General features: G+C 38.0%; 1 protein-coding gene across 1 annotated transcript; it reads right to left on the bottom strand.

Annotated features, from left to right (window-relative positions):
• Positions 1-853: 853 nt before the first annotated feature.
• LOC110893056 lies at positions 854-17,139 on the bottom strand. The gene is made up of 2 exons (XM_022140178.1): positions 16,823-17,139; positions 854-1,286 (listed from the first exon to the last, which is right to left on the bottom strand). Exons 1-2 carry the CDS (start codon positions 17,137-17,139, stop codon positions 854-856), a joined length of 750 nt encoding a protein of 249 aa, XP_021995870.1.
• Positions 17,140-18,440: the final 1,301 nt, after the last annotated feature.

The raw sequence follows: 18,440 nt of genomic DNA, 5'->3' as shown, positions 1-18,440 counted from the left end.
GTTGAGGATAAACCGGTACTAAAAGCTCTTGTGTCCTTGGACAACCTCGGTATCTCACCAACACTATACTACGCTTACGATGGGTGCACTTGCCCATATGTGTATTTAGTGTTAGTAAATATTGTTTTTTATAAATTTAAAACTTGGCTAAAAAGTGTAAAAGGGCTTAAAATATATATAAAAATATATAATACCACACACGCATAATTGCCTGTCCCACTGAAATTACAATATAGGTACTCAGTCTTAGAGCGACTAATCCTTAGACCCTTTCCTTTTAAGGCTATTCTCCACTCTTCTAACCTCGCATTTAGGCTCTGTTTACTCTCAGCAATTAACACAATATCATCCGCAAAAAGCAAACACCATTGGACTGTCTCTTGAATCAGCTTTGACAACTCCTCTAGGACCACCGCGTAGAGAGACGGACTCAACGCTGACCCTTGGTGCAGTCCTACCTCCACAGGAAAGAAATTTGTATCCCTTACGGGCGCTCGAACACTAGTTCAGTCTTAAGATACATATCCCTAATTATGTCTATATACCTCCCAGGAACCCCTCTACTCTCTAGGCTATCCCAAATCAATTTACGTGGTACACTATCATATACCTTTTCAAGGTCAATGAACACCATATGTAGATCCGCTTCTTCTCCCTGTATTTCTCCATCAATCTTCTTAGAATGTGTATCGCTTTGGTAGTCGACCGCCCTGGCATGAAACCAAATTGGTTTACCGTAACCTGGGTTTCCCTTCTAAGTCTAGTCTCAATTATCCTCTCCCATAATTTCATAGTATGGCTTAGCAATTTTATCCCTCTATAATTCCCACAACATTGGGCGTCTCCTTTGTTCTTATAAAGGCACTACGACACTACTTCTCCATTGATCGGGCATTCTTCCAGATTTGAAAATAAGGTTGAACAAATTAGTTAGCCATTGGACTCCTTCATTTTCTAAACACTTCCACACCTCAATCGGTATGTTGTCCGGTCCAACTGCCTTAGCCCTTCCCATCTTTCTAGGTGCTATTTTCACCTCTCCCTCCGAGATACATCGACAGTAGCAGTTATTCCGTTGTCGTCTTTGAGTAGTAGAGTTGCCATTTACTTGTTGGTAATCCCTCCCATTGTTGAAAAGATAGTGGAAGTAAGTTTTCCATCTCAGTTTAATGTCATGTTCATTGAATAAAACACTTCCATCCTCTCCCTTTATAAACTTTACTATCCCTAGATCCTGCCTCCTACGCTCCCTGGCTTTGGCAATCTTGAACATAACATTTTCTACCCTGAGAGAATTAATATTTTTTGAGTTAATTACACAGATGGTCAATGTGCTTCACAAATATTTCATGTTTGGTCCTCAGAACTTTGAAATTACAAAGACTCTATTGGTACTTTGCAATTTAAAACTACGTTGGTCCTTGATGGTTGATGGCGTTAAAATTTTCATTTAATTCTATGTAAAATGTCTATTTTACCCTTAATAATAAATAATATTAAGACAAAATTATACAAATCAGCCTTTATGTTATACCTGAACTGCACTTCATACATTTCACTATGAAATCGGCCAAACCCAACTTTATGTTAATGTTTTGTTACATTTATAACCTTTACAACTAACGTCGTTCAAAATTCCAGTGAAGTTGCCTCACATGATTTGCATGTGAGGGTATTATGGAAAAGTGGCATGTCCCTCTTTTGGAGGCAACACTACCCTCGGCCATATTGGTCTGAGTCAGCAGGGATACAGTCCCGCAAGCTCGGTTTAAAGTTTTAATAGTAGTTTGTTTATAAGGGATTACAAGCCATTCTTACTTCCCCCGGTTTGATGCTATCTGCCTCAAGGGAAGTCCTAATAAGCTTGAATCAGGTCCTCGCAGGATCTATACACTGAACGAGACAAGAACTTTACCCAACCACCCTTCTAACCCTCTTCCAGACAGTTAACGCGCTTTATATGGACCGTAAAGACACGAATGAGTGAATTAACAAAACATGAAGAAATGATTAAGTAAAGTTTGCCTTCAATATAAAAAAACTAGTTATTGAAGTCATTAATACAAACCCAAATAAAAAGTTACCAAAGCTAGGAAATCAAAAGTAATACATAATTGATTTTGTCTTCACCAAGTGATATAAGAGATTAGCCAAGCATGACCTTTGTTTGACAAAAACTCTTACTATCGATCTTGGATCCCGAGACTACACACACTCTAAGGATGGATGATGGATGAAAGTGGTGGATGGTGGTGGAATTGTGGTAGGTGTGAGAGAAGTGGTTTGCCAAGGGATGGTTTGAAAATGAGCCAAACACCTCCTTTTATAGCTGAAAACAGTAGCTTTGCGCGGCCCCGTGCCCACCAGGCATGACCCCGTGTCCCCCCTTCTCTGTCTTCATTTAATACTGTTGTCAGCCCATCTGAACACACAACCCCGTGTGTCAACGGAACGGCTCCGTGTCTTCTGTACTTGTTGTACGAACCCATATTTGGAAATCTGAGAGTTGACCACGGCCCGTGCTTAGGGGACACGGCCCCGTGTCCCTTGCCGTTTTTTGTTTGTCTTTATTCTCTAAGAATCTTGAATGGGGCACAACCCATGCCCGGCTGGCACGACCCTATGCTTGGGTTCTGGTCTTGTTATTTTTGTCTTTGGGGTGAAGCTTGGAGGGTCGGTATACTGTGCCAACTTCTTTTCTTCGTATTTATGTTTGTTTTCGCCGTTCATTTGTTCCTTTTTCCCGTTTAAGCTCTTTTAATCCTAAAAATCAAAAGTAAACAAAGAAACACACTTTTTCCAACATTAGTACTAAAAATGGTTGTTTTTATACCTCATTTGATATGATTTACATGTTATATTTTGTGCATATCAGATACCCCCACACTTGAATTTTTGCTTGTCCTCAAGCGAAACTCTTATATAATTGCTTACACTCCCTAATAGAATAGGTAGAAGAGAAGTTTTGGGTCTTGTGTATAGTGTGTCTGGAATCCAAGTTCATTATTTATTCTCCTTTTTATTTTTATTTACAATCCTATTCGACATGATTCATTTGGAACTTTTTAAGAAAAATAAATATTTATAAGCATAACATATATTTTAAAATTTCATTAAGCTATATATACATTCACATACTTCACTGGTGGTCACTCAACACTCGGCCAAAACGTATAAGTGAAACATTCGGTCTCGGTACGGAACTTACTCTTACCATAAGCTTGACAATCAATCAAACCTCCTCCTTTTTTACTTAAACTTTGCAAATATCAAGAGAACTTTGAAAGGATAGGTTTTTGGTTAAGGGTAGGGTAGTTTTATTAAAAGTGGCTAAAAGCGTAAAAAGTCGGTTTTCTTTTGAAAATTTTATTTGTGACTTTATGAACTAACTAAGTGCTTTTAAGCAATAGATTTGCTTATTTATTTCAAGCACTTCAAACAATAGTTGTTTTTTTTTGGATTAGCCTTAGTCACACATTTTTGTGTTTTTCCAAACGAACCAATTTCTACTAAAATAAAAGGTGTAAAGATAAAAATATGGTTTTTGGGTGATGGTGTGTTGTGGGTTTTGAAATGAAAAGGTTTAGGCTCAAAGGAGTTAACTAGGGGAATCTTTTGTGATTTTGTGGGGAGATAAAAATAGAAAATAAGGTTGAAATGGAAAAAAGAGTTTAAAATCCTAATGCCTCAATCATATACTTATTTGGATCAGTCGGTAAGGACCAGGAATGTATTGTCTAGTCAAGTTCTAGATTTGTAAGAACCGTACAGGCTATTCACACAAGAAATGAAGAATGAGCATTTAGTATAGATATGGTAGTGGATGCTCGTTAAATGCTCAAAACTCACAAGTTTGTTGGAAAAAGGGTAAAAATGTGAAAATATATACAATCAAATTTAAAAATTTGTCATGCCCTTTTTTATAAATTTTTCTTATATGGTTCCCTTTTTTATCACGGCGCTATCAGTTGTAAATATTTATAAAAACTCTGATTTTTTTAGAACTTGATTTCTTAACTTAAACTATAAACAAGGCAAAACAAAGTAAAAAGAATGTATTGAAAAAGATTTGGGTGTTTTAGCGGTTCCAAGTAGAGTTTTGTGTAAGGCTTGTTTTTAGGACAAACAATATTCAAGTTATTAAGTCCCATCCCCACACTTAAATTACACATTGTCCTCGATGTTTCCAAAATTGGTTAAATTGATTAAACGTGTAAAATGTGTGTTAAAAATATTTTTTTTTTCAAAAAGTAGGCACTTGTGACACGACCCCATGTGTGGGAGCCACGACCCCGTGTCAAAAGTGCTAATACCAAATTTTTCCAGAACGCAAACACGAGGAGGGGGTGCCCATGGGACACAACCCCGTGTCAAGGTTCCAGAATTGAAAATGTTACAGCAGACATGGGGCACGTGGGTGTGGTTACCTGACACGGCCCCGTGCTGCACTTACTGAGTTAAAGATTTTCAGTCGGGAGTCGTTTGTTTTCATGCATGGGGTGCTGGGTCAACGTCCTTTGGCTATTATCATAACTTTTGCACACTTTTATTTTTGCCAACCCCAAAAGTTACTTTCATTTCATCCATTAAAAACAAATGAAAAATACAAGGAGAAAGAAAAATTAAGTTTCTAGGCTAGATAAATAGAATCTTGATGGATGCCCTAGGAGATCTTATTTTAAACCCCTAATAACTACTCCCTAGATCTAAGAATGGTTAGTGAAAACCGAGATTAATCTTCGGAGGGCTTCAAGCTATTCCCGGAAGTACTCTTTTAGAGGGCGTTAAGCATTTCCTCTATCTCCCCCGGAAGGAAGAAAAAAGGTTCCTCGTCATCCTCTTCTTGAGGTGGGGGAGCGGGATTGATCGGAACCTCAAAGGCAACAAACATTAATAGGAGGTTCCAGTGGTATCTCGTCATCCCGCCTGGTGGGGTGAATGACCTCGTTAGCAAGGTTCCAATCTTCTTGAGGCCAAATTAGTTCCATTGGGGCACCACCAAGATATTCAACCTTTGGTGAAGAAGGTTGATTTCCCTGAAGCAATCTTCCAATGCCATGGAGAGGAAGTTCACTTGGTCAATTAGAACCTCTTCCACCACGGTCATTTCGTCGAGAGATTCTCTTAAAGCACTCACGTACCGGACGAGAGTGGCCTCTAGAGAAAGTCTCCTTCCTCTGCGGTTATTCCTTGAGCTGGTGGATGTTGTTCCGCTCTGTTGGCTTGACATGCTAGAAAACACGACAAACCATTAAAGATTTGGAATAACAGACGAGTCGCACGACCCCATGCTGTATCAACAGCACTGAAATGTTAGCTCAAGAACTTTTATTTTAAGTTAAATTTGTTTGATTTCTTACTTCTGGACGTAAATAACTTAAATAATGTTTTAATATAGTAGATTTGCAAAACTTTGAGCTAAAACTCATGCTTTTGACCCTCCAATTGAATTTTTTGATCTTGCAGCTTCAAACTTCAATGGAGGTTTATTTGAAGGAAGAAGGGGAAATGGCTATAAGTGGTAAAGACAAGAAGGTTTTAAGGAAACCTTTTCAAGAGCATACCTTTTTGGGTATGTGTGCAAGATCTGGAAGGATCTTTGTCTTTTTGGAATGGCTGCAAACATTCTCCTCAAGGCTGACTTTATAGAGAGTGATAACACGTTGACACGGCCCTGTGTCGGCTGCATGAGTCAGAGAATGTTGTTTGTTAGTGAGACATGACCCATGTCTAGGTTGACACGACCCGTGTTGAAAGATACGAGGGGCACGACCCCTTGTTTTCCTGACATGCCCTCATGCTTGGAAGAAAATTGGACACGGCCTCGTGTTTGAGGAACACTTCCCCGAGTCTTAGGGTTTTTATGAAGTTACGTTTGAGGTTTTTAAGGAACCGTTTTTTATCAGGTGGTTCCTTACTGGTCGGAACAACACCATATTGTCGAATATACCTTAGGCTCCGGCGAGAAGTACGAAAACGTAAGAAGTTGTCGGAAAGACAGAATCCTAATTTAAAAGTAGGAGGGTGAAACTTTTCTTTATTTACCTTATCCTGGCTCTTGTTAAAGAAGGTGTGAGTCGACTCGCTCCTATCCAAACCGTCGGTGTGAGACTCACACACTGTAAAGAGGACTATCGTCGCGAGGTCGATACAGGGATGACTATCACCTTCGTCTTCGCAAGTTTCTAGGGTAGGTTTGTTGGTCTCGGTGTTGTTTGTACCTGAATGTGCCTCCATCGATTCTCCTTCGCTTTTGTTCCTTGACGAACATCATGCCTTCATCATGGATTCTATTTCTTTGAGTTTTTGGAGAATCCTCTTTTCTATTTGACTTACGTCTTCTAAGTCTCCTAGGTAAGAGGTTAATGGGATGCAGGTGGATGGACGTCATTATCGTTTTTACTCCCGCCCATCTTTAGATGATCGTCACAGGAAAACAATGGGGCTAAGTAGCGGGGATCAAATCTTAGAATGGTGCATTCTAATTCTTTGTGCATTCCACCACATAACTTGCACCATTCACTGTAAGAGTGGCGGGGGTAAAAATAATCATAACATCCATGTTTTCCAGATTGGTTTTAACCGTCGGGATCACGCGGTTACTATTTTCTTACAAACTGTTATTGTTACACGGCCCCATGTTGCTGTCACACGGCCCCGTGCTGCAGCTTGTATCTAGCAGAAAATAGTTCTGATGTTACTGGGGATATGACACGGCCTCGTGTTGATCACACACGGCCACGTGTCACCCTTGAAGAAAATGAAAAACTAAAAGAAAAAGAAACAAAACCTAAAAAGAAAAATTAGAAAAATATAAAAATGATTAGGCCTCCGATTTTATACTTTCTTAAAATCCTTGTATCCCCGGCAACGGCACCAAAAACTTGATGTTTGTGGAGCGTGTACGAATTTTTAATGTACTTTTAGTACCTTTTTACTCTTTAATCAAGCTTTAAATTTATAAAACACGATATAAAACTATCAGTCTCTACAACACGCTAGGGCAGGTGCACCCTTCGTTGGCGTAGTATAGTGATGGTAAGATACCGAGATCGCCCAAGGACACAAGAGCTTTAAATACCAGAATATCGTCGACGTCTAATCTAACCAACTATTGATAGAAAATTTTTGTTTTTAATAGATAAAAATAAAGAAACAAAATAAATAAATAAATAAAACAGATAGACAAGATAAAATCACTTGGATCCGACTCGTCATTTATGTTTCCTTTGATGATTTCGTCGCTTTGGGTTTTTTAAGAGATTATCTTAGTTATTAGGGCATGTCCCTCTTTTGGAGGCAACGCCACCCTCCACTATACTGGTATGAGTTAGAAGGGATACAGTCCCGCAAGACCGAATTATTGAAAGACAATTAAGTGAGTTATTAATGAAAAACTGGCATGTCCCTCTTTTGGAGGCAACGCTACCCTCGGCCATATTGGTCTGAGTCAGTAGGGATACAGTCCTGCAAGCCCGGTTTAAAGTTTTAATAGTAGTTTGTTTATAAGGGATTACAAGCCGTTCTTACTTCCCCCGATTTCATGCTACCTGCCTCAAGGGAAGTCCTAATAAGCTTAAATCATGTCCTCGCAGGATCTATACACTGAACGAGACAAGAACTGTTGGTGCATATGTCTGTTGACTTCATCTTATGTCTTGTATCGAGTCATGTAATCTAGATTGGATAGACTGGAGCTCGGTAGGCTAGAAAATAGGATTTTGAGATTGTCAGTCCAGGTCGCATGAACTGGATAAACCAGTTCCTACGAACTGACCCAGGTCGCATGACCTGGTGATGTATGGTTCATGCAGACTGGCAATTACTATATATAGGTGAGCTCAGTTCTTCATTTGTAACATTCTGATTCTAGAGACGAAGTGCTGCCGAAGTGTCGTATGATCTGTAATCATTGTGAAATCAATCTAAACGACAGTTAAAGTGATTCTAAGTGTTAAACAAGCTGCAATCATGTCCGAATCATTGAATTCCCCCTCTGATTTGGACTAGAACTCTTCTGATCAACTCATTAGGTCGATTCTTCGATCCTACAAGTGGTATCAGAGCCCAGGAGGAAGAGTTCTTTACATTTCAGCTTGTTTTCATTGTTAAAATCTGATTTCTTCTCATTTCTGCTCATTCTTCTTGTTGGTGCACTACGTCTGTCGACTACGTCTTATATCGAGTCTAGTGATGTATAGGTTAGATATGGCTCGAAATCCTAGAAATATGAGATAGAAATAGTTTCGCTTATGTGTCATTAGTATGGTTTCGCTTTTGTGTCAAAGATTAGTTCCGCTTATATGTCAGTGATGTAGTTTCGCTTATACGTACATGTTCGTATAAGCGAAACCTAGTGAACTATAAATAGGAGGTCATTCAAGCGAAACCTAAGTGTGTGTTGTATGTGTTTTCTTCCGGTGAACCACGAAGTGCTGCCGAAGTGCTGTCAGAGTCTGTAAACGTTATCAAGATCAATACAACAGCAATTTAAAGTGAATTCAGCTGTAATCGCACCAGAACATTAGTTTCCGCCTCTTGTTTTGGATAGGAATTCTTCTGATCGACTCAAACAGGGTCGAATACGATCCTACAAGTGGTATCAGAGCACAGGAGGAAGAGTTCTTGCCATTTCAGCTGCATTCATTCTGATTTTCTACACTTTTTTCAGAATTTTAAAATTTTTTCACGGTAAAACCAGCTCAAATTCACACACAGCACTCGGAATCATGTATTAGTAAACCCTTGAAAGTTTCAAAGCTAAAATCAATCTAGAACATAGGATTTTAGAGGTTTCGCTTTTACGGACTCGTTCAAAAAGTGACATCATCAGATAGTTTCGCTCCAAGGAACAGAGTAGTTTCGCTCTTGTGGACACAAATATCAGCTAGTTTCGCTCAAAGGATCAGTTAGTTTCGCTCTTGTGGACATATTGATCTAGTTCCGCTTTTGTGACCACCTTAAGGTTCCGCTTCAGTGACATTAGGGTTTCGCTCCAGTGAACAAACAAGGTTTCACTCCATAGAATAGTTGAAGTTTCGCTTTTGTGACAAGTTAGGGGTTTCGCTTTTCTGTTCAACAAAAGTTTCGCTCCAAGTGACCTTGAAGTTCCGCTCATAAGGCAAATTAGGGGTTTCGCTTTTCTGTTCAACAAAGGGTTTCGCTCCAAGGAACAAATAGTGGTTTCATTCTTGTGATCAATTAAAGTTTCGCTTTTGTGAACAACTTTGCCTAAGCTTGGAAATTTGTGAACTTTGGACAATCGAACAATGGACAACGAATTCTATAACGCCTTTGCTAGTCCGATCACAATGACTCAGAGTGCTTTGCTTGAGAACGAAACCGGAACGTCTCAGAAACCGCCTAAACTCATGGATATTGATGATTATAATGCGTGGTCCGAACGCTTTGGAAACTGGGTTGAGGCATATCATTTGGACGCGTGGGAACACACTGAGGAACCATATACTAGACCCATAACAAATGGTGTGCAGTTAACAATTCGAGAAATGAGTACAGAAGATAAAAAGAAATATCGAGATGAGAAACTGATGGTGAGTCTGCTTCAGCAAGCGATAAAAGAAGGTATCTTTATACTGCTTCAACATGATGGAACTGCTTATTCTATCTGGACAGAATTGGAAGCAAAATTTGTTGGTAGTGATGATATGCTCAAAAACAAAATGTCTCTCATGAAGAAAGAATTTGATTTATTCTGTGGTTTGAAATCTGAGAATACCAAGCAAATAATTGATAAATATTGTAACTTGGTGAGAAATATGACAAAACTTGGTATTAAGAAAGATACTGATGAATTGATTGAAAAACTTGCAGATGCGCTACCACATGAAACATGGGGAACGTTTCTGATGATGCTGAGATCCAACCGAAAAGATTACAAAAATATGACACTGGGAGACTTCATCAAACACCTGGAAGCTCAAGAGATGGAGCAGAGAAAGATCGCCAGGATGAAGAATTATGATGGAGAACAGGACATCAGCTTATACTACAAGAGTGGTGTTACTGGAATGACAAATTATTCTCCGGAAATTGAGACTGCTTTCAGTGTGAAAGATTCTTCTGAAAAGAAATCATCCCAGGGATCAAGCAGCACAAGATTTTCATCATTCGATCCAAACATTTCTGCAAGAAAAAACGGAAGAAGACTTCAATGCAATATTGTATTAAATCTTGAAAGTGATCAAGATTATTCTGAAAAAGTTGCCAAAAATCAAATGTCTTTGTTGGGGATGGTTCTTGAGTCTTATAGTAGTTTTGTGGTCGGAAAGATCGGTAATCCAATGCTCACGAAAGAGGATTACGATCAAATTGATGCTGAAGAAATGGAATCAATGGACATTAAATGGTGCATGACTAGTGTGATGAGACGAGCTGAGAAGTTTAAACAAATTACCGGCCGAGATGATTTTCGTGATGCAATTGTTTCAACTTTAGGCTTTGATAAATCTAAAGTTACGTGTTTTGTTGCAGGGAAAAGGGGCATTTCAAGAGGGAGTGCAAAAATCGTGAAGCTACTGATGCCCAGAATCCTTTTGGAAACAACGATTATCACAAAAAGGCAATTTATCATCAAGTCACATCACCAGCACCGCATCAGGCATTAACTGCACATGGGAGAGATGTGATTGACGGGTCAAAAAGAGCATGTCTAGGAAAATATGATAATTTTACTTGGGATAAATATATTCCATCAAACAGTAAAGTGTGTTTGGCAGAACACGATGATGAAAATTTGGCTGAAGGTTTTAGTTGGGATAATTTTTGCCCAGATCAAGAACTTATGGCCAAAGAGTTGTCCAAAAACACTTCAAATGTTAATTCTTTCATTGCAAATGCTTATGATTTGAAATGTGCTGAAAAATGCAGGAAAGTCATAGAAGCTGCTGAAGCAAGACGGATAAAGCTCGAGAAGAGGAAGAAGAGGAAGAGAGATTAAAAGCCGAAGCTGAAGCTGAGAGAAAGAGAAGAGCTGAATTCTTACGATCAAACAGAACAGTCAAAGAAGTTCATGAATTTGAAGTCAAAATTGATGTAGAACCTGTCAAAGTTCCTGAAAAGTGCATGAATTGTGATTCTTTAATCAAGCAGAACAATGAGTTGCTGCACAACATAAATAGATTGAAAGAATCCTATGATACAATGAATAGAGAAATCAACAAGTATACTGATTCAAGCGGTGAACAAGCTGTGGCAATGAATACATTGAAGATAGCGTACCTGAGACAGCTTGATGATGCCAATTTTCATATAAAGAAATGTGCTGATCTGAAGTTGGAGTTAGCAACACAAAAGATAGAAACTGAGAAAGTTAAAAAGTTATTAGAAAGTTACTCATGTTCTACTTTTGTTGTTGACAAGATTTATCCATTCGTGGAAGAGTTAAAGACGTTTGAAGAAGTGAAGACGTCCGAAGAGAAGAAATCTGTGACAAAAGAAGAAGATAAAGTGAAGACTTCTGGTAAGAAATCAAGTGTGGTCTACAATAGATGTCCGCCCCCGGTTGAAAATGGATATTCACCCCGAAATCCAAATTCCGAGAGAGTCGAAAAAGCAATAAACTTAGAAATGGGAGTCTGGGCCATCGGATAACTTGCCGGAAAATATTGATATCACATACACATCATCCGACACTGATCATGAGTCAAAGTTGAACAAAAGTGTGGTCGATCAGGTGTTAGATAAAGATGACAGTGAGGAGTCAAACATGGAGTCCAAACCCAAGTCAAAATCTAAGTCCGATGCGTCAAAGCCATCAATCAAAAAGGACAAACGGGTTTATGATAAACAATTTTTGCTATCAAAATCTAATTTGAATGATGAATCATTCAAAGTGGCATATACTTTGAAAGATTCTGACAAATTATATTCTGATGATGCTTTTCCAATAAGAAGTTTTAGATTTGAAATGATTCAAAAGGTTTTCAGAATAACAGAAATTAATATTTCTGGAATAAAAGATTTAAATCTTATCGGAAAACCTAAACAATACACTTCAAGAGATCAACAAAGAATCAACAAGAAAATGGGTTACAATTGTGGTTATAGTTTCCAAAAGAAACCAAACCATAATCGTAATTTCAAAAAGAAAGGATTAGGTTTTGTTCCACCGAAAAACTATAAAAATGAAAAAAATATATAAACCAAAAACTATGTTTGTTTCAGGGAAAACGACAGAAGCTGAGAAAGAACAATCATTCAGAAAGAAGAAAAATCAGGAATTCCTTGCCAAGAAGCAAGAAGAGTTGAAGAAGAATGATGATTCAAAGAAGATTGAAAAGAGAACCTATTTTCAGTGTAAAACTGTTGGTCACGTTGCGAAGGATTGTCCGAAGACATTCTAGCCAAAACAGGAAGTTTCTGGTAAAATGAAAGAGAAAGTCGTTGAGAAAACTGAACTTTCAACCGGAAAGTTTACTGGCTTTGAAAATTCAACTTTTGAGAAAGGAGAATGTTCAAAGAGTGCTTTGAAAAGAAAAGATAATATGCCAAATCAAAAATGGGTTGTGAAAGGTTCAGATAATAATCCTGGTGATGAATCCGATTCCACAAAATCAGAGGAGCCACGTGTTGAGAAAAAGGTTGAAAGAAAAGTTCTAACTATGAATGATGAAAATTTTCCACCTTTGCGTGCTGAAAATTTTTTGAAGAAAGTTGGAAAAGTTGAAATTTCAAATCAATTTTATTCTGACAAGAAGAAATTTGATGTTGAAAAAACTTTTAATGGAAATGTGAAACACATTTTTGGCAAAATGGTGGCCAAAGGTGTTAAAGAATTTTATGCTGCCAAAAGAGGGGTTCACAAGTCCGTTAAAAGTAAAGATGAAGAAAATGTTGTTACACCCAAGGAAGGTCAGGTTTGGGTGGATATATTTTTTCAAAGAGTAAAAACCTGACTTGCCGGAGATCCCATGTTGGTAATCGTGGATCATGAATCGGCATCTTTCTGAATCTGTGTTTGAGAAGTTATTGCAGGACTTGCCGGAACTCCCAGGTTTATAAGCGAGGAGTAGGAATCAGCACCTTGAGAATTTAACCAACAGATGGTAATTGGTTGAAAAACAGGTTTGAGTTGTATGATTGTTGTTGTTACAAGTGGTTCAGAATTAGAACCAGGTTGACTCTACAAGTGGTTAATCAAGGTCATTAGATTGAACTTGAATTAACAATCATTCAAAAGATTGGTAAAACAACGTGATGATTTAATCCCCAATTTTACAAGTGGTAAAATCAACAAAACTTATTTTCCGGAAAAACCATTCTGATTAAAACAAAGTTGAGTGTTTTGAAATCATTATGGGAAAATAGTTTGTTGTGAGGGGGAGTTCTGATTGTTTATGCCAAACGGATGGAGAATTGAGGCAATTCGATATCAGTTGTCATGTTCTGTATAGTTTGTTTTCAATTTTCATTAGATGTATTTGAATTTTAGGGGGAGTAAGAAATTTTAGAAAATCCAAAAACATCAGAAAAATTGAAAAAGACAAAAACATGATAAATCTAAAAATGAGTTTTGGTTGCATAAAAGAGGAAATGATAATACATCAGTGGACTATCTCGACACGCTAAAGAAATGTAATGTCAAAATGTGATAAACAATCTTACTGTGGATGTGTCGGTAGGTTTTCGCACATTCAGTAAACTGTAACGAGATATAAACCTAAAATCAAACTTGCTTATTCTGTGGGTTAACAAAACTGTTTGGATATATAGGTAACCCCTGAAATCTTGTTTGAAAGGTCCCTTAGTCTGAGATACTAGGTCTTTATACTCAGTGATATCTGGGGTATTATCCCGGGACTTCTGCTGTATGGAAATACTGACCTAGTCCCCGGATAATGCTTTCTGCAAAAGCTTTGAAATATAAGCTCGCCCTCAGCAAGCTGATGAAACAATAAAATCGATAGTCGCTGCTGTTGTAATTAAAAGATCCTCTAAAGGGGACACACCAAAAGTCGAAGCCGTCATCTCTCTGCGTATACGGAAGTATCGACCTGAGCTCTCATGGCCCTCGCACATAACCCCTTTACAGATATCAGCTGTGGTATACTCACCTGTAAGACTGAATATTGGGATCTGGATATGAGAGTATATTCAAGTAGTGGGACACACGGATAAGTTTAAGTATCTAAGACACTAATTGCGTATCTCGAAACAGTTGAAATTTGTGTGAAAATTAAGTGGACAAACATACTGACAATCTAGGTAAATTGTTTAGAGCTTAAAATGAAATCTAGCTTAACGATGTTGTTGATATGTTTCAGAAACTGATATGATCCTCTTGCACAAACTCATAAAAATATTGTCTGTAAATATTTCATTTCTGCATTGTTTCGTGTTTTTACAAGTAGTGTTAGTTACTTTCTTTCAGAAAATCCAAAAATATTTTAGTGTGCTTTAGTAAAAAATTTTGTAAAATCCAAAAAGATTTTCGACAACTGGTGTTGAGAAGCTGATTTTCGAAGTTCAAAGTGCTAAACATGAAGAACAGGTTTGGGAGAGAGTATGTGATGATTGGTAAGTTTGCTTGAAAAGAGCCAGTAACAGATCCTGATTGTAAAATCATTAATGTAGTTTCTTACATAGTTTCTAAATTGTTGAAAAGGTTTCATATTTGAAGAAACTTATGTGTGGGTAGAGATTGTGCAGGTAAATGTGTGCCAGGTGACTATTCTGTGATGGAATAGAGCCAGGTATCGATCTTGAAGATAAATTTCGAAGCTGTGAATTCCAGACTACGATCCCAGCAGATTGAGAGGGGGAGTCTGAAGACACCGTGTCAACATCCGAGAGAGAGGAGTTTGTTGATGATGAAGATAGAGTTTGCGGATTCTTGCAATGACAAATACTTAAGAGGAAGATTGAAGACTGATAAAGACTGTAGAATGACAATCGAAGACTCGACACTGAAGACTCCGTCAACATCCGAGGGGGAGTTTGTTGGTGTACTACGTCTGTCGACTACGTCTTATATCGAGTCTAGTGATGCATAGGTTAGATATGGCTTGAAATCCTAGAAACATGAGATAGAAATAGTTTCGCTTATGTGTCATTAGTATGGTTTCGCTTTTGTGTCAAAGATTAGTTCCGCTTATATGTCAGTGATGTAGTTTCGCTTATACGTACATGTCCGTATAAGCGAAACCTAGTGAACTATAAATAGGAGGTCATTCAAGCGAAACCTAAGTGTGTGTTGTATGTGTTTTCTTCCGGTGAACCACGAAGTGCTACCGAAGTGCTGTCAGAGTCTGTAAACGTTCATTGAAAGTGAATTCAGCTGTAATCGCACCAGAACATTAGTTTCCGCCTCTTGTTTTGGATAGGAATTCTTCTGATCGACTCAAACAGGGCCGAATACGATCCTACACTTCTACACATTTTTTCAAAATTTCAACGAATTTATGGTCAAAATGATCTGAATTTCACATATAACACGTAAAACTGAGTTTTAATCAATCCTTGAACAAATCAGACCTAAAATCAACCTAAATCTTGTTAAAATTGACCAAACCACATGAAAATCATCTCAGATCGTTCGAACTAGGCTCCAACTCGCCCGAAGTGATCAGCCAAGTCGTTTGAACATAGTTCAGATCGTGTGAAGTTTAATTCCATGTCGTACGGATTGATCCAAATCGTGTGAAAGTGTGCCAGGTCGCGTGAAATCAGTCAGATCATTTGAAATTGAACTTTAGGTCGTGTGAGATTGAACCAGTTCGCACGAGGTACTCAGTTCGCATGGTTTGAAATCATATCAGATCGCACGAGATTATTCCAGGTCGCACCAGATCCAGGTCGCTTGGAATTGAGTCCAGATCGTTTTGAAAACTACTCAGTTCGTTTGAAAAGTATCCAGCTCGCTTGAACATTGTGATTTTGGAAATCTTTTTACCAAAACATGGAAAACGAGTTTTACAACGCCTTTGCTACTGCCCCGACTACTCCAGTTACAGTTTCCGAAACTGTTGGAATCGAAAATGAAACGAGAACTTTCCAGAAGCCTCTAAAGCTTATGTACATTGAGGACTTTAAAGGATGGCAAGATCGTTTTGAAAACTGGGTGCAAGCAAATAAGTTTGATGCATGGGTTTCGTTAGAAAAAGATTATACTAAACCGAAAGATGATCTTGAAAAAGAAAAACCATTAAGTCAATTTACACCGGAAGAAAAATTAAGATACACCAGTGAAAAAATGATGATTAGCATTCTCCAACAAGCGGTAAAAGAAGATATTTCCGTTTTGCTTCAACATGAGGGAACTGCTAGATCAATTTGGTTAGCGTTGATTAAAAAGTTTAAGGGAAGTGCTGATATGATAAAAAATAAATGAGCATTACTAAAAAATCTTTTGATATGTTTACAGCTTTTGAAGGTGAGACGACTAGGAAGATTATCGAGAGATATTGTCATCTAGTCATGGAAATGAAAAGATTAGACATCAAGAAAGAAGATGAAGAATGGGTTGATAAGCTAGCTGACGCATTACCACAAAATGAATGAGGAACATATCTGTTGATTTTAAAGCATAACCGACAATTTGAAGATATGAATTTGTGTAAGTTTATCCAGTAGCTTCTTAATAGCAGCACGGTTAGTGACGGGATTTCCTGCCTTCTTCATTTTGGTCATCATATTCAGAAAACGACTGATATGATCCGAAAGACTTTCTCCACGAACTCCACAAAACATGTCGTATTGTTTTTGCACCATGTCTCTCTTGCTTTTAATCAGCTCTTCATTTCCCTCATAGTACTCAATCAATGCATTCCAGAGTGCATTTGCAGTTCTGTGTTCTTCAAACATGTTGCAGTCATCAGTTGACAGTGCCATGGTTAAAGCGGCATGAGCACGGCGATCGCGTTGAATTAGAGCCTTGTCTTCGTTAGTGAAGGTTGTAGCGCCATTGTTGGCGACTACCGCATCTCCTCGAACCACCGTTGGAATGTGGGGTCCAGCAGTAACTGAGAGCCACAGATTGTAGTCTGTATATTCGAAGAATGACTGGATGCGAGTCTTCCATGTACTGAAATCTTCAGCTCCTTTCAACTTTGGTGGCCTAGTAGTGGTTCCAGTCTCAAGTTCAGCCTGAGCAATTGGACTTAGCTGATTCAAAGACATCTTGGCTTGTTTTTGACAAAGGAAAGCTGATCAGAGTTTAATTTCGCTGACAAATCGGCTGGAGGAACAATTTCGCTGGTAAATGATGTAAATTCGCCGGAGATCAGAGAAGCACGATCAATTTCGCCGGAAGTCTTCGCTGGTCTCCTATCATCGTCGGTACATGGAGATGTCCTGCACGAGCGAACAAGCTAATTCCGCTGATACAAATAGCACACACGTTAGATTGGCTTATTTCGCCGTATACTGTGATAAGAACGCTGTGGTTCTATATCACAGTTCTCGAAGTCGCCTTCGATAATTTCGCAAAAAGGGTCACTTGGCACTATTTCGCCGGTAATCGTTAATTTCGCTCGAGTTTTAGTCGGCGAAATTAATGATTCTGCGATGATTTCGAAGATTGTTCGCTATGTTCAAACGCTTCTTCGCTATCTTCAAAGTTTGCTTCGCTATATTCAAAATTAATTTTGCTGTATTCAAGATAATTTCGCTGGACAGAGGGTTTAACACGAACTAAAACCCTCTAATAACTCAAAAACAGCTCAAAAACCATGTTTTGATGCATCAAAATGTCCAAAATGACTCCCTAATCATATATTAACAACAACTAATGATTAAACATACCAAATTAATCCATTTTAAGTCCAAAAATTTGAAAAACCATGAAACTTTGAAAAACCTTCAAAACTTTGAAAAATCTCAACAAGAACACAACAACCAAGAGCACTAAGGCTCTGATACCAAATTGTACATCCCAATATCAATCCGGATCACAGTGGTTGGTTGTTTTAGTCCAAAACACCTATTGATTAAGTGTTTGAACTATGAAAAAGTTAAGAACAATCAAGAATAAAGATGAAGCTAATGGATTGATGAATACAATAAGTGTTGTATTGAATCCAAACAAAAGTATGAATCAATAAAGCACCTTGGAATACTGATTTGAGCACACAATCTAGAGATTTAATGTAAACAACACTTCATTCACCAAAGAGCCAAAAGCTTGGCAAATGTTACAATGCTTGGGCTATATATAGTGCCTGACTTGCCAGCATAATTATAATTATGCTGGAATCTTAACTACGCCAAGTCAGGATTTCTAATTCCATGAAATTACAAAATAAGCCCCTATACTATTAAATTAGCTACAAACAACTATTAAACTAATCCAGTACAAGTATGAACGATCTCAAAAGTTCCAACAATGTTAAATTGGAGGTATTGGAGAATACCATGGATAAGGGAATCATAACCCACGAGTATGGTAAGTATCTATATCATAGATTTGAAACTATTTAATT

The sequence above is a fragment of the Helianthus annuus genome, chromosome 12 (genome assembly GCF_002127325.2).
Source record: "Helianthus annuus cultivar XRQ/B chromosome 12, HanXRQr2.0-SUNRISE, whole genome shotgun sequence".
NCBI classification, from domain to species: Eukaryota; Viridiplantae; Streptophyta; class Magnoliopsida; order Asterales; family Asteraceae; genus Helianthus; species Helianthus annuus.
The sequence above is the reverse complement of the archived record's forward strand: the minus strand, read 5'-3'. Positions and strand labels throughout refer to the sequence as shown.